Below are 16,603 nucleotides of genomic sequence, written 5' to 3'. Positions count from 1 at the left end.
ATGTGAAAACCACACCTCTGAACATGTTGTCCCAAAGCTGGGTTCTTTACTAGGTGTGCAACTACCACTTCATATACCAGGTCAAGATATCACTTTATTGTATTCCTTTGCAGAGATGAGTGCTAGATGGTAATTCCACAAACCTAGCACACCACAAACTTTCAAGCATTTATCCTGTTACACAAATAGCAAAATCCCACCTAAATTTACACTAATTGGTTAGTAATTACCATTCCTTCTGCTATTGATGAGTTATACTTAAATTAGCCTTGCTTGCTATAGAAATTTCTTCCTTATAGGTGAGAGGGACATATCTTTTTGATCTTTCCCTTTCCCCCAGTCACTGCAGTTTTTTGTTGACTTCATGCTAATCAGGCAACCATCCAGCCTTTGGCCTTTCTGAGGCAGGAGGTTCCCTTTCTATCAGTCTTTAGCTCCTCTTTCAGGGTATTGTCATTAGCAGGGCACACACAAAGCATTTGTACAAAGTACTCAGGTTTACACAATGAAGCTGTTGATTAATGGTCATCCTAAAAATGTCATCATAGCCTAGGCATCAATTCATGGTTTTGCTTAGCCCACAACCATACCTGCCTCCAAGTGAAGACCTCTACCCACTAAGCATGCACAGTACATTTAAAATACATTGCCTTTAAGTCAAGGTGAGCAAGGGACTATCCAACAGCTATTGAGTGTACTTACAGATTGAGAATGTTCATTTTTCCTAAATGGTATAAATGTGCTGCTTAACCACAACCAGAGGTGCTTGCTTTGTGGAATCAGCCCCTAGTACTTGCCTCTGCACAAACATGAATATCTCAGCTCTCTGTATAAGACAGACTCATGGCACATCAGGTCCTGAACTCTGCTTGTAAGACAACAAGCACACAGAGGTTAGCTCCAGTCCAGTTCCTCTAGCTGCTCCCTGGGTGGCATAGGTGCCAGCAAAGGGCTATGTCCCACAATGCTGCAAGAACTAAATTAAAACTTCTCTGGAAGAGGGTTAGTCTTTTTGGAGTGTCTTCATGAGCTGCAGGTGCACGGCAGTTAAGAAGAAAGTGAGTATCCCAGCTTCACAAGTATGCTGCCCCTTCCAAGCAAGGCAGAGTGCCTCTGAAATAGTGGGCCACCATCCTCAAGGACACAGCTCATAGTCAGTCTGATACCAGACCACCAAAGACCTCCACAGCCCCCTCCTCCACTAATACTACAAGGGATACTCCCCAAATTCATTTAATACAGGCATAATTTGGTCACCACAGTGTTGCTGTAAGTCAGCAAATCAACGGCTTTTTGGAATTTTTAAAAGCAAGCATTTTTTGTTGGGGGCATTGGGCGTGTGGAGGTTGGCACCTCAAAGCATGAGCACCGAATACAGAGTAACTCCTACTTTTATTTCAAAGTTACATACATTTGCATTTAATTTCCTGGAACTAACATACATATTAAAACTATTTCTTGGAACTAATTATATTTACATGATCACTCTGCCTTCATATTTAGTCTCTGAGGATCCTCTGTAGGTTCCAATAGTCTTGCCCAGGTTTGTTTTATTTGAACTCTGCTTAGAGCATGTGCGTTATTTGAAAAGACACAGGCTAAACGTTTTCTTTCATGGTGGTTTATCTGTTAACTACTTGAGTTCAGTTCAAGCTTGGTTCCACCAAGGTCTCATTGTCTAAGTTACTGTTGCTTGAATTTTGGTTTGAATCTTCTATTAATATTCGGTTACACTAAAGTTCGCTACTGCTAGGATACTATTGATTTTCTTTAGCTGCTAAGGATCAACAGTAATATGGTGGATGATGTGAGAATCACACACAAAGGGTCAGAAGTGCCAGTGTCTCCTTACTTCTTGTGCAGACCTGAGAAGTGGCAGGCTGAGAGACTGGCACAAGAAGCAGCTGAGGGAGTAAGCCTTGAGATGGCAAGATGGTCCTATTTTGGCTGTAAATCGTGGGATCAAGCAGACATCTTCAAAACAGTTCCAAGCAAAGCCACGGTGCCCACGGTCTCAACCTTTGCCTCCTTAACCATAAAATTAATATTTAACACTGCTAAGTATGGTAACAAAGAGTTGCATGCTAAACATATATAAACATATATAAACGTCCCTCAGCTCTCTTCCAAATCACGTTGAATGTCACCCCAGTATTGCATATGTATTAGTAGGCAGGTAATTCCTGGAAATTAGCCGCATCCCCGTTTTCCTTAACGTGTATATATAATGCACGTTCTTTTTCTTTTCTCTGGGTGCGCATGATCGGCGGGGAGCGCCGCCATGCGCCCGGCGCTGTAATAAGCTAATGTCGACTTTCTAAACTACACAAATTGGTCTGGAGGACGACTACACGTTACTGGCGACGGCAAGACGAGCGGCGCGGTCCGGCGGCAGCACCTGCCCCGCCTCACCGCCCGCGCCCCCGCGCCGGCCGGGCCCTGCCCGCGCCCCGCCCGCGCCCCGCCCCGCCCCCGGGACAGCGGCGGCGCGCGGAAGCGGCGTCATCGCCGCCCCGCCGGCGGTCACGGGGCCTCCGCGCCGCTTCCGGCGCGCAGCGGGGATGGCGCAGGGCGGGACGGCCGTGCGAGCCGACAGGCTCGGCGGCGGCAGACTCGGGTGAGCGGCGGCTCGGCGGCCGCCCTAGGCCGGGGCGAGGCTCCACACTGACCGCGAGATCTCGGTGGGCTGCTCCGGCAGCAGAAGGGGAGCAGGCGAGGGGCGAGTTGTGCCCCGTGGGTGCGCCGTGCGCCGAGGGAGGCCGCCCGGCTGAGGGAGCGAGGCCGGTAAGTGCAGTCCGGCCGAAGGGCGAGTGTCGGGTTCGGGCGTGTATCAGGCTCGGCAAGTCGCCGGCCCGCGGCCGGCCCCACCATGACCCGATGGGCTCGCCGGAGCGGCGGCGGCGCCTGCGAAAGGGCGCTGGATGCGACTCCCTGGGAAGAGATGGCGAGCGGCCCGGAGGGGCGGGGGGACCGTGCTGGCCCGCTCTCCCTGAAGCAGGAGCAAAAGAAAAAGAGGAAGAATAAGAAGAAGAAAGATTATTTGAACGAAGACGTTAACGGGTTTGCGGCATACCTGGAGCAGAGCTGTCAGGGGCGTGCCGAGGTGGCCGGGGCAGACGCCCTCGAGTTGGAGAAGGAGGTGGCAGTAGCCATGAGGAAGGACAAGCGGCGGGAGGATCGGAGGCAGAAGAGGCAAGAAAGGAAGAAAAACGCCATGGTGAGTTTTGGGTTGTTGGTGTTTGCCAGTCGCTGGGAGCTTGTTAAAAACTTGGGAAAAGCTGTGTGTGGAAAATACAGGTTCCTTATTCTCTGCTGAGGCTGCCAGTAGATGGTTCAGTGAGGAAGCTGAGAGCCTCACTTACTAGAGCTGTAGCATGTACTGAGTGATATCTCAAGAATAAATCGAGCTTAAATATCTCAACTTGGAACCAAACAATTAATTTTAGCTTAAATTCTAGCCTTAGCGTGAGTCTTCCAGTTCAGTGATGTCCTTAATACCTTTTGATGAATTCCTAGCTCCTCTTGTCTCCTGGGTGAAACAAATTCAATTTCCATATCTTATTTCATCAGTACAATGTTCCTGCTGTTTTGGGGCCTCTTTCTGCAGAGTCTTCTGCTTGAGAATTGGAGTAAGCTGTCCAGCAGACTGTAATGAGTCTCTCTAAAAGCAGTTATTTTAGCACAGACTTACCTACAAGGCATAAACTTATGCTGAATGTAATCTGGGAACATGGTAGAGAAAGTTACTGCTAATTAATAGGAGATATCCAGATTCTTCATGAGTAAATTATAGGAATGGTGCATTATATTAACATGCATTGTGTATGTTTACTGCAGTAGTATTTACAGAGCTCTGGGAACTCTACTATAGTCAAAGTGAAGTACCGCCATCCATCCAGGGCACTCAGTCGTCAGTGAATTAATACCCCTTACCTTCTGTTCTTGGTAAAAGGAGAAAAGTACCCATAATAGTGTGGTTTAATGGCATAAACCACTGACAGCTATTTTGTCTAGCCATTTCTTTTGTCTAGCTATTTTTCCCTGAGGAGAAAATCTCTTGGTAAGTTTGCCTTCAAAAAAGGGCAAAAGGCATTATCAGACTGGGATTTTCAGGTCTTTGAGTGCTGTTCACTTACAACTCTGTGTAAGAGTAACTCTGAATCTCAACACTAGAGATATGTATCTGAGAGTACCCTCAGGGTTTCAAGCCAAGAGAAATAGTGGTCTAGTAATAAAGTCTGCTGGTTGTAAGTAATAGGGGTAGGTGAATTCTTCAGTAGCGTCACCTCTAAGAGCTGTGTTTCGCTGTGCAAACTGTCTCTGAGAGTGCATATAACTTAAGTTTTTCTTTTCAAAGGTATGTTTCCACTGTAGAGAATCTGGCCATGGTGTTGCTGATTGTCCTGCAGTACTTGAAAGCCAAGACATGGGTACAGGAATCTGTTACCGATGTGGGTCAACAGAACATGACATCAGCAAATGCAAAGCAAAAATAGATCCAGCAGTTGGTATGTCTCAGGAATTTGTGTTTTCCAAGATGTTTTGGTCTCAGTTTTCAGATTACTGAAATGAAAACTTTGTGTTTGAGTAATTTCAGTGTTCTGAGGAGAGAGGTTAACAAGTTTAAAGGAATACAATATTATAACAATGAAATTAACACTGTAAGATACAGTATAGTGTTTATAGTGTCATAGTATAGTAAAATATTGTCATTATAGTGTGTTCACTGTCATGTGAACTGTATGTATACGTGTCTGTGACTTCACAAAGTTTTAATGTGAATCTTAAACTCTACGGGATTTTGCAGGGGCATTTCCATATGCAAAATGTTTCATCTGTGGTGAGATGGGGCATCTGTCAAGGTCATGCCCAGATAATCCCAAAGGATTGTATGCTGAAGGTGAGTGAACAAATTTACTAAAACCAAAACATTTTTCATACTTAACCTGATAGGGAACAAAGCAAAATTGCAAGTGAATGAGGATCTGACTAAAAGGAATTTCCAAATATATTTAACTCTTGGCAAAATCAGATAAATTATGGGAAATCCAGTGTTAATATTGATTACCTAGAGATTTCTGTTCTAATTGTAAGCTTAGTGTTAAATAACAAGATGAGATGCAAAGTATGAGAACTTGCTTGTGCTTGCAGGATCAAGAGGCACACAGAAACAAAGGCTGTAGGCATGTAATCAGTGTGTATTTAAATGTAGAAGCTTAAGACTTTGGGAGGTGTTCATGAAAAATGAGCTCTTGTTAGAAGGAAGACATCTTCAGTTTAAGTGATTTTAATGATAAATGGAGACACTGTCTCCAAGTATGAACGTGAGCTCTGTCAGACTCAAAAGGGTTTATCTTACAGCACAATTAAACTGGAAGAAAAATCACTTTACTTCCAATGCGTGGATTATGTGTAGAATGTATATTTCTTATCTCAGTGCCTGCAGTTGGATTACCTGCCTCTCAGGAGCTCCTCTTTACATACACACACATGTACTACATACACACACATGTACTACATACACACACACATATGTATATACACACAATAAAGCTGCTGTTTATTTCAGGAGATCTTATGGGTATGACTTTGAGCAGAATTCAGCTTGTTTCTCAAAAGGAGAGCTTCCAACAAATCAGAAATACTCAGTTTGTGGTGACTGGAATTTGAAGTATGTGGTGCTTTAGGGATCAGTGTGATTACAAACAGATCTGTCATCAAAGACACAGAGAAGTTTGCTGAATTTGCAGGAGTGCAGACCCCTCCCCAGGGACATTTCCTTCTCTTATTTATAGGTTGTCCCTGCAGATGAGGAGAATTGAAGATGCATATAGGAGTAAAACAATGTAGGAGGGTTATTTTGGTTTGGGGATTTTCTGTTCAGTAGTGTTTTTCTCAGATGAGTAACAACTTTCTTAACAGGTGGTGGCTGCAGGCTTTGTGGCTCAGTGGAGCACTTCAGAAAAGACTGTCCTGAAAAACAGAATGCAGGTGAGACACAGGGGAGTATGCAGAGTGGAGTTTGAGTAACATTTATTTACCGTTTTGCCTGACTTTGGTCAGGTATAAAATGGTTTGAGAAGGAAACTTGCAAATAGGAAGGGTGACTTTCATTTGGGAACAAGTGCTTGGATTCAAGCCGCACTTAGGGCAAGCTAGTTCTTTGTGTTTGGCAGTTCTTGTAAGTCAAAAACCTGTACAGATGCAGTAGGAGAAAAGAAACACTTGTAAGGAGCAGCACTGTGCGAAGCTGGGCCAGATGGTAGGGGGAAGTGGCAGTCCACAGGTGTTAGTGCAGTCCAGTCCAGTCTGCACTTGGGTTCTAAATTATGCATGAAGGAGAACTGGAGTGTTTTTCTACCTTTTTCGGTTTATGCCCATAATGAAGACTGAAAACTGCTGTTTAATTTCTCAAGAGACATCTTAGTCTTTATGCTGCTGTTTCAAAACTAGTATTGCTGTTTAAGAATAGTTGAATTAATTGGAACTGTGACACCATTGGTAAGAATTGCAGTGTTCTTTGAAATCAGTGTGTGCCTACCAGAAGATACCTGGTCTTTGGCAAATAAGTTTAGGCACTACAGCTTGTAATTTCTTCAGGTGGAGTTATTTGGTCTGCTTTAAGAAACAGAAGTTAATCCAAGTGAACCTTGATTTTATCCATGTGGTATATTTTTGGTATGATTTGTTGCTCTCAAAAATAAATGGTCATTCAGAAAAGAGCTGTCTGTTGTTTAAAAGTGTTTTCTCTGGGACAGAGGTGTGAATTGGTCTAAATAGCATATCAACACCAAAAGGAAGATACTGATTACATTCAAGGATGTGAGATGAAAAATGTAGATTTTGCCCTGTTGTGGCTGCTTAGGATTAGTTTTTTCATCTGTGTAAGAGAGAATGTCTTTCCCCCATATCCAGAGCAGCTTGACAGATTGAGAAATGTTCATCATAGGGTGATGTGGACTTAGATGGGAGCTGGCCTGTTGCCTGTGTGCTCTTTGAATGTCTCTTTGGACAGTCAAACAGGAATAAACATATGGTCCTGATTTCTGAATCTTGAGAAGCTGCATGGGAGAGGAAAGGGAGTTGACAAAACACAGTTAAAGAACAGTTATGTAAAGAGACTTGGCTTCAGAGATAGAACTGAATGTGTGGATCTTTGGTGAATTAATGACAGGCCCTTGCAAGCCAAATCATCCTTAAGTGGGAATATTTGATGTGATGACTAACCCTTCCCCATAACCTCTTGTCTCTTGCTCTGCAGATCAGGTTACAGTTGGGCGATGGGCTGTTGGAATGAGTGCAGATTATGAAGAAATTACAGAAACGGCAAAGCTGCAAAAACCAAAAGCAAAAGTCCCCAAAGTTGTTACTTTTTGAGGGCCTCTTGGCTCTAGAACACAGACTGCACTGTCTTACTCCAGAGGATGGACCGCACAGAGTAGATTGCTGGTTCCAGAAAAACAAGCAGACTGCTTGTTTGTTTACTACTTTTGTTGTTCTTCTTGTTTGCCTCCCAAACTGATCTAGCTTACTGAGAAGCTGGGAACAGCAGAAGCACAAGTGGGTATTTTATTTTTATGTATCTTTGCTGAGATACAGCGTTCCCTCTGATTCACATCCCTTCTCACTGCCAGCTCTTTGAAGGGGGAAATTGGCTTCTTCTAGTTTTGGGGCTCTGGTTGCAGTAATCAAATGGGGCAGGGGGTAGGGTATGCTATGATGGGGGTTTATGGCCACTGGGTTGTGGTGGTCAGTGGAGTGCTGCTTTTTCCTACTAGTGATGAACACAATTGTGCTGATCTTACTCAAGGGTTTTTCTCTTTTTCATTTGTCATTGGGTGTTTTGTATAAAGTGTCTTGTTGGGTTCTGGTTTGCTTTTGCCTTCTCCTTTTATAAAGAATTGTTCTGGTGCTCTCTCTGTGCTAGTTTGAGCAGCTTTATGGTGGAGCTATCAGGTAAAACTGGAGAGCTGGGAGCGCAGTTCCCACTGTGCATGGCAGGTCAAGGAAAACACATTTGTGCATTAACCTGATTGCTGATGCATGTTGGGTTGTTGGGGTGTTTCTTCACTAATGGAATCACGTCCTTCCTCGGATACCCATGGTGAAATACCACTGAAAAGAGATGGAGAGGAAGAGAGCAGCTTGCTTAGTGCCTTTACTTTGTTCAAAAGGCCTCAAAAATCTTCAGCATTTATTATGGGATGTGTCTGGCACTGTCCTCACACGTGGTACTGTGCTCCTGGAGCCTTTTGCAGCCACTGTGGGCAGCATGGGCTGGCAGCATGCAGGGTTCAGAAACCTCTGCTGTGTGGGCATGGGGCTGCCAGACCTGTGCTTGCAGAGAGGGTTGCCATGGAACAAATTCAATACCTTAGTGGCCAAGGAATCCCAAACGTGCCTTTTAAATACTTCAGCTTCCATTATCTAGTAATAAGCAACAGTCCATGAGGAGAAGACCTACACAGTGGTAATGCTGTTGCCTCCAAAGAGTTAATTCATCTTTTCAATTAAAGTGTCCTAACCATTGCCTCAGTGAGAAGACAGAAGAAACTCCAGAGAGCAAAGTTGAGCTCAGGACTGGGTTTTGAGGTGTTTAAGACCAGCCACAAAAGCCGTAGGTTTGAAAAGTACTTTCTTAGAGCAAGAAAACCCTAAGTAGGGGCACCTGTGTGAATGTATTTTATATTTGTACATGTTAACTATTTTTAATAAAATGCTGTAAAGAATACAATAGTTGTAGGTCTTATTTTAGGTTTCCTGTTTCTGCTCCAGATACAAAGGCACATTAAGTTGGCAAAGACAGAGCATCTATATTCAAGTTATTAATAATCAGAGCACACACTTACATGGGAAATAGGAATGGAATGTGGATGGAATTAAAGATTAATTAGAGTTTTAATTAACTACTGGATTAAAGCCCAAAGCGTTATTACTTTAATGCGGACATTTTCATAGAATCATAGAATGGTAGGGGTTGAAAGGGACCTTTAGAAATCATAAAGTCCAACCCCCCTGCAGAAGCAGGTCAACCTAGATCAGGTTGCATAGGAACACATAGAGATTGCACCAGACAATGCTTTCAAAAATGCTTTTTTTTAATTTTCAGCACTTGCCACCTTTCATCTCCAAGAACTTTTTACATTCCAAGGCACTGTCTAAAATAGATTTTGGTGAGCCAGGAAGATTTGCAGCCACGTAAGGCTTAACACTTGATGTCACTTTATGGAAGTAATACACCTGTTTAAATAAAAATAAGTGGATCAGAAAAGCTGATGGATTGCAATAGTCAGCCATTTCTTGCAGAGCCTAGATGAGTATGCAGGTTTTTATGGATGCAAATAGAAACACATAGTCCTGAAACTGAAGGCAACAGTTAACATAAAAAGCATATCTTTTGTGCAGTACTTGAGTGTCCTCACTACTGCCAGGTCCTCAAGCATCTGTTGGTAAATGTACACAGCAGTGCAGTAAGACACATGTAACCTGTTACATATACATGCTATATGAACAAAGCTGCTGCCTGAAATGAATCACCACCAGCACGAGCTGCTGCATATTTTCAGAAACTTGTTTTCTCAAATGAAAAAGTTAGAGCTTTCGCATGGAAAACAATAAAAGAACACTGTAAACTGGTCTAGAGATGAGATTCAGATTGCTTAATTTCCGACATATGGAAGTTAAGCTCCAGCATTTAATCTAACTAATTCTTTGGGCTTCCTCCATAGTCAGTAAAGAGAGATGGACACTACCAGAGACCAGTTTAACGGACATCTGGAAGTGTATTTTAGGACAGAATGAAAGACTTTCTGGAAGTGCCTCACCATCTCCAGTGCATCCTAACATTCAGGTTGGCCAAAGTTTGGCAAGACAGGTTCCACTTGGTGGAATAAACAATATCTTAAAAACTGCACTGAATTCTGGGGAAAATGACTGATTTTGCTGTTGTATTGATTTTGCTGATGTATTGCTATCACTGTTGCAGACTGTCAGCTCAAATGAGATTTTATGCACATGTAATACTACAGGAACGGAGTTACAGCTGAGGTCTGAAGAGCTACTCGCCATACAGGAGCTGCTGCTGTCACTGTAAATCTGGAATCCAGCATAAAGGATTTCACCCCTGCAGTACTCTGAAGAAGGTGGCTTAGATGTGAGATTCACTGACTTCACAGCTATTATGTAGGGTTCACTACAAGGGCAAGGGGAAGAATCAAATATTTCTTCAACAAGAAGTTAAAAAAGGATGCATATAAATTACTACAGAATATGCATAGCTATACAAAAAATGTCATTTTCCTATGAAGCCAAACAAGCTCCAGTACATTTAAAGAGAAAAGATTCAGCTCTCTGGAGTCTTGTTAAGGCTTTATCACAGGCTCCAATCAAGAAGACTTCTGTGAAAAGCCACAGAGCAATCACCCACAGACAACAACTGTTTTTAACTTACCCTGCTCTCCACAACTGATGTTTACAGACTTGCCTAGGAGCAAGCAGTAAGGGTTTACAGAGGCTTTACAGTGTGGCCCCAGCAAACACACACATGGTTCCATCCCAGAGATGGTGGAGAAAAAGCAAGAACCGTACAGAATGCTGTCTTTGAGAATGATCTGTTAATATGAAGAGTTATTGAATATAAGAAACAGAATAATGATAAGCTAGACCGAATGGTCCCATTTATCCACATTTCATTATGCAAGAACAAAAGGAAATCGAATAAAAGAAAATCAATGAATATTAAAATGATCAAGACTTTTAAAACCAAATTCAGCGGTAAAATTTACAGATACAATAGATGTGTCACACAGGTTTCGAGAAAGGCTGAGCACTTCCTCAAATAAAATGTCTAGCATTACATGAAATGGGATTACAAAATCACTTAAATAAACAGGCAAACTCCCAGTTATGTGCTTCAGCACATTGACAGGCCCTCTGGGATATATTTTTTTTCCAAATTGCCCCCTTGGAACTGTGGCCTGTTTTTCCTTACGACAGGCCACTCCTGAAGAGTCACTATCGAAGAAGCAATACCAGATTATGCTAAAAATTTGTGACGCTCTGAATTTACTTCATTGCACCTCCATGTTGCAAAACAGACCTGGTTGTGCAAACTCAGGTATCAGCATACGGTGTTTTAAATCAGCTACTAATCTAATTTGTTTAAAAAAATATCATATTTGATGCCCAATGACAGGCCTAGATAAAGGTCAACTGTAATCAGAACTGTGTCTCTAAAGTGCTCATGGTTAAACTTGCATACTCACCTTGGCTTTCTGGGTTTCTTTTGAGACACAAGAATCACAAAGTCCTTGGGTTTATTGCCAGTCATGTGTGGAGATGTAACATGATATATTTTCTCATCTTCAGTCACAACCTCTAGCAGATCACAAGTTCTGCAAATACATTTAACACACACTTGCAGACCCCGATGTACGCAACAGCATCTCTTACAAAACACACAAAACATATTTTCCAGCCTGAAATCATACCTGTGATTTTCATGTTCAGGAAGCAAGAAACAGAGAGGAGAGTAGAGGGGAAATTTCAAGTTTTCTGCAGATTCTCATCTGTCACCACATCTCTGTCCCACAAAACTGTTAAAAAAGTGCTTTGAAGTGCCTTAAACTCATGTCTTTTGCATACTGTCGACTCCCATTAGAGGTGACAGTAACAACCATTGTCCATCTGATACATCACAGCAAAGACAATCAGCAAACATTTGTAAAATTTTATTCAAAGTTGTGTTCCACAGCACTCAGATAGGGCCACCTGGGTAACACAGACTTTTTGGCTCTTTTGGAAGTACTGACCACAAGCCAAGAGTTTTCTGTACAAAAAAAGGTCAGATTTTTCCTATACACTGACAGTAACTGATTTATTTAATTTTAGCTTCTACTGTCTCAGCAATAAGTACTGCTAAACCAGTATTCTGTTTTGACCAGTCAGTCACGCTTAATGGGAGTTTTAAGAAAGCTGAAATTTTGGGCTGTACATACGGACCACCAAGAGACTGTTTCTTCAGATTTCATTGTTACAAGCCATAAATTCAGAAAAGTGTAAATTTTCAAATATCTCTAAGCTTCCACTTTCACCCTCTGATAAAAATCCTTCAGGACAGAATGACTAATTGAAAAAAGCTTCTCCTTTAAGAGAAAATTCACCAAACCAAATGAATATTATATCAATTATCACCAGTCATTACTTTACACCATATAAGGTAAATAAAAACCAACTCAAACACCTCTGACAGCAATTCTGAAGCACATCACAATTCAGGTAGATTTTACATCATTTTTCTTAAAACATGCATTTTGAAGAACTTCATTTCTTGATTTTTCATTTTGACTCTACGATGAAGCTGAGTATCTGTACCAAATTACATAACTGTGAAGGAGCCCACAGCTTTGCCTTACTCCTTACAGACTGCATGTGCAGTATATCCACATGCAACTCACTGAAGTTAAACCTTTTAACATACACATGTCCAGGCATGGAATTGTGTTCATTTTAGAAAAAGATAAACTTTGTCCCAACTGTCTTTTGACAGACAAGGGCTACTGCATTTTAAAATCAGATGAAGGAGAAATTAAATTTTATTTTTAAGGTCAAAAAAACCCCAATCCATACTTTAAGGAATGAATCTTTAATGTCAGCTTTTTACAGGAATTTCTTCTTAATTAGCTAGAAAAGTGTCAACATCTCAAAAAATATTTGTGTCAGAAAAGGTTAGTTGTCAGTGGATTCCAACAGTCTTAAGGTACGGTAAGTACTTACGAGAAATGTTTGTCCTAGTGATGGCGGTACGTGAAGTCAGACAAAAAGGAGAAAGCGAGACGTGATGATACCTTCATTGACATTTCAACTTTCAGTGACAACCTATCACCCTCCTCATGAGTCCACAGTTTTACCTCAAAAAAGTGAACAACATATTCAAAACAAAGAATGATCACTATAAATATTTGAACAATTATAAATGCTACACACTTAGGACTTACACAGATTTTCTGAGGAGTACCTATGAAACTGTATCTGACATGAAAGGCAGATGACTACTCAAGATTAGTGTTACATTAAAATACAGAAGAACGTAAAATCAAATACACTGGTAACACAGTGGTATCAGGCAGTTAGTTTTAATTACATCTGGTTAGGGATAACTGAATTAGCTTCCAAGTGGAATGGCCAGTATGACCTCTTTATCACACCAGGCAGATACAGTCTCTAAATGCCCTTCACACTGCAGGTGCCTTTGGAAAAAAAAAAAAAAGAGTTGTTTCAGTGTATTTTTCTTCTGTTTGAACCATCTAAATGTTATGGCTTCCATAAGTAATAGCAAATCCACTAAGGAACAAGGGTGAAAGCCTCTTCTTGGCCTTGCTATAGAAAGTCTCCCCACAAAGGGCTCAGTACACTAACTCCAAAAGCTAATGGGGCAACCTGAGGACTTCCCACAATTATTTTTGTTAATTTGGCATCAGCGATTGATGACAAGGCATTGGACTGTTTAAACCTGAGCAGATCAGTACCGATCCAGAATTCTACCATTGTCTTAACCTGGCGCTTGAGCCAGGTTAAGTTACGGAAATACAGCATAAACCTGGGAGAGAGAGAAAAGGTAACATACAATTTATTAGGAAGGTATGGAAGAAACTTTATTATGGCAGGTTTATGTAAAGTTGATGGTTTGTAAAGTTGTATAGTTGTAAAATTGATGGTAAGCAAAGTTTATGTAAAGATGATGGTTACTTAAAGCTTTCCAGAAACTTGAAAATACAGCCTAGAATCCATTGAATGTGGCAGTGGTGAATGGGAGCAAGAGGGAGTGAGGCAACACTAGACGAGATAAACATCCCTGCAGTACTTCTATGGTTTTATCAAGATAAGACCAAGCAACTGCCCTCCCTGCCTGGACTTTGAAACATATCCAGCAACCCTGCATGCTGCAGCTTTGGGGTACTTGCACATGAGACTAGATTTTTCACAAAAGCTCTTCCTGAGCTTTAAGAGGGATGATTTTGAATGATTATCTCTTTGATGCACCTCTCTAACTTATGCAGTATGATAGCTTGTCGTTAGTCACTAGAGTTCAACAACTTCAGCTCCCTTTGTCCATAAAAATCAGTCACACACTCTGCTGCGCCCCCTTGCCCTAAAATGACTCAACATTGCAGAACCTACTTACTAGAATATTTAATCCCAAAATACAGTCTAATGTCTTTACAGTCTGCTATTGAACAGCAGCCTTTAGGCACAGCACTTTTCAGAACTACTGCCCAATTCCTGGTTCCCACTATTTGTTCTTTCAACCTCTCTCCAGGAAATCCTTCCATGGACAAAGAGAAGATTTGATTGACTAGAGATGCTGCTATGCCTGTCCATCAGAGAAGGCCATGCAGTTGCCTGTGTCTATGCTGCTGTATACCCTAAGTATATGGATCAAGGCCTGGTGCATGAGTGCAGAGAACGTAGGACTCTGTGATGTGCAGCTGTTAGCCTCCAGTGCTTAAGGGAAGGTGATAAAATGTTCTGAACTAAATGCAGTTTCTTCCGGGATACCCCCTTGTGCTCACCTTTGCAAAAAAAATGTGAGTATGAAACAGTGACAAGTGAACCAAACTAACATTTGCCGAGACAGTAAGCTTCACTAACTGTAGCTAGCAGAAAGCGTTCCTTGGAGCTGCATCTAGGGATTGCAGCACACATTGGAATTTGACTAGAGGAGCTGTATAGATAAAGTCTCTCATTTTTTTTACCAAAGAGCAAATCAAATCCACCTAGTTCATTACTTTAAGGCAAGGGTAAGTTCACATATGGGTACAAGTGTTCCCTCTGCCTACTGCTGGTTTCCATACTTTGTCAGCCACACTATGGGCCTTCAAGTAGTTTCTAGGTAAGAAAGAAAGCTTATTAATGGAATAAACAGTATGCAACAACTGAATAAGACTATAATAATTACATATGGTTAGCTATCCCTATTCACTGTACACATCCTTCTACAGGAAAAAAAAAAGTAGCATGCTATCCTGGATCCCTGCCCCTTCTTAAAAGGCATTTCCAATAATTGACAATATCAGATTATGCAATAACATCCAGAACAGTAGGAATGGATGGTTGCGCTCTACTTACTCACTGACAGCATCAGTGTGATTTGCATCCCACATCCTGCCAGAGGTTTTGATGGATTTAAGATACCTGCTTAAATTAGAGGAAAAAACACCTTGTGGTTTTGCCCACCTATGACAGTCACTTGCAATGAAGCACCACAACAGCCTCTTGCTCAGTGCCCCCCATCTACCCCCAGCCTCATTAGGACAGCGGAGGCCCCAGTGAGATGGGAGGAAAAAAAACATAACCAAGGAAACTGTGAATCAGGACAAAGGCAGGGACAGTTCACTGACAATTATGATTCCAGGCAAAACAGACTCCACTACTCGACCTAGAGAGGAAAGTAAGGAAAGTTGATTCTACTGCCTGCAATAAACAGAACAGAACAAAAACCAAAAAGAGAGTAGGATGATGAGAAAATGACAATTAGAACTTTAAGATCTCCCTCCCCCAACCCTCCTTTCTTCCTGGGCCCAGCTCACTGCTCCTGATATCTCTACCTCCTCCCTCTCAATGGCTCAGGAGGCCAGAGAATGGGGAATGTGGTCAGTCTCTCACAGATGGGCTCTGCTGCTTCTCTCTTCTCAGATGAGGATGACTCCTCACATTCCTCCCCTGCTCCAATATGGGGTCCCTCTCACAGGACACAGTCCTTAACAAACTTATCTGGTGTGGGGTCTTCCCAGTAGTTACAGCTTTTGCAAATATGGGGTTCCCCGACACAGGACACAGTCCTTAGTGAACAATTCTGGTGTGGGCTCTTCCCAGCAGTTACAGCATCTGTGAATACAGGGTCCTTCCCACAGGACACAGCCTCCTCTGGCCATAGTCACTGCCCCTGATGTGGGGTCTTTAACAAATCTCTACCTCACCACTCCTCTCCACAGGTTGCAGGGGAGTCTCCTGTCCAGCACACCTCATCCTCTCTTCCCTCACTGATCTTGGAGTCTGCATGGTTGCTTCTCTCTCTCTCCCAATTCCTTGCACCACCACCGGCCAGAAAAGAAGGAAGAACGGAACAGGAAGGAACAGGAAGGAACAGGAAGAACCCTCCTTTTCCAGCTGCTTCTTCTGAAAAAGTGATTGTGGAGGTGCCCTGTTGGCTCAGCCTGAGAAGTGGGTCTGGCTCAGAGAGGGGGAGTTTTGAGCAACTTCTTACAGCACCCATCTTTACAGCCCCTTCCCCCTTACAAGAAACGGCTCCATGTCAAACCATGACACAGCTAGAAAAAGCCACTCAAGATTTTCCACTAGATAAGACTGAGGTGGCTTAGAGGCAGATCATATTATCATTTTAAGGTATCCAAAAAGGGGAGAAAGTTCCATATTCCAGTAATACTGGAAGGTACTTGGTGCCTTGCTGAAAAAGAAATAACATCATGCTGCTTTAAAACATCATCCAGAACATGCATGTGTTTTGGGGTTTTAGTATTAAGTAATTTCTTCATATTTGAGGCTGTTTCTATTACAAGTTCAGTCATTTATTGTTTAAAAAGAA

The 16,603-nt window shown here is 42.2% G+C and overlaps 2 protein-coding genes across 3 annotated transcripts in view; one reads left to right on the top strand and one right to left on the bottom strand.

Moving 5' to 3' along the window:
* Positions 1 to 2,546: 2,546 nt before the first annotated feature.
* Positions 2,547 to 8,734, top strand: ZCCHC9 (zinc finger CCHC-type containing 9). Of its 2 annotated transcripts, XM_010205478.2 has the most exons (5): positions 2,547 to 3,217; positions 4,358 to 4,508; positions 4,808 to 4,900; positions 5,923 to 5,991; positions 7,262 to 8,734. In XM_010205478.2, the coding sequence occupies exons 1-5, from the start codon at positions 2,870 to 2,872 to the stop codon at positions 7,375 to 7,377; spliced, it is 777 nt and encodes a 258-aa protein (XP_010203780.2). In that variant the 5' UTR covers positions 2,547 to 2,869; the 3' UTR covers positions 7,378 to 8,734. The 2 variants fall into 2 exon arrangements, with proteins under 2 accessions (XP_010203780.2, XP_061873980.1); XM_062017996.1 differs by lacking the exon at positions 5,923 to 5,991.
* A 371-nt stretch (positions 8,735 to 9,105) lies between these two features.
* The window catches only part of ACOT12 (acyl-CoA thioesterase 12), a 32,783-nt gene continuing 25,285 nt past the window's right edge, over positions 9,106 to 16,603 (bottom strand). Inside the window, 4 exon segments of the mRNA XM_062018804.1 lie at positions 9,106 to 9,240; positions 10,066 to 10,192; positions 11,265 to 11,393; positions 12,775 to 12,908. Coding sequence (XP_061874788.1) covers positions 9,106 to 9,240; positions 10,066 to 10,192; positions 11,265 to 11,393; positions 12,775 to 12,908 — 525 coding nt within the window.

This window comes from Colius striatus, chromosome Z (assembly GCF_028858725.1).
Source record: "Colius striatus isolate bColStr4 chromosome Z, bColStr4.1.hap1, whole genome shotgun sequence".
NCBI classification, from domain to species: domain Eukaryota; kingdom Metazoa; phylum Chordata; class Aves; order Coliiformes; family Coliidae; genus Colius; species Colius striatus.
This window is presented reverse-complemented; position numbering and strand designations above follow the sequence as displayed.

Bases quoted from the DNA above. Each gene is read 5' to 3' on its own strand.
- ZCCHC9 (XM_010205478.2), top strand. From the start codon at position 2,870: ATGACCCGATGGGCTCGCCGGAGCGGCGGCGGCGCCTGCGAAAGGGCG. The intron at 3,218-4,357 runs GTGAGTTTTGGG...TTCTTTTCAAAG, and splicing joins AAAGGAAGAAAAACGCCATG to GTATGTTTCCACTGTAGAGA. The intron at 5,992-7,261 runs GTGAGACACAGG...CTTGCTCTGCAG, and splicing joins TCCTGAAAAACAGAATGCAG to ATCAGGTTACAGTTGGGCGA.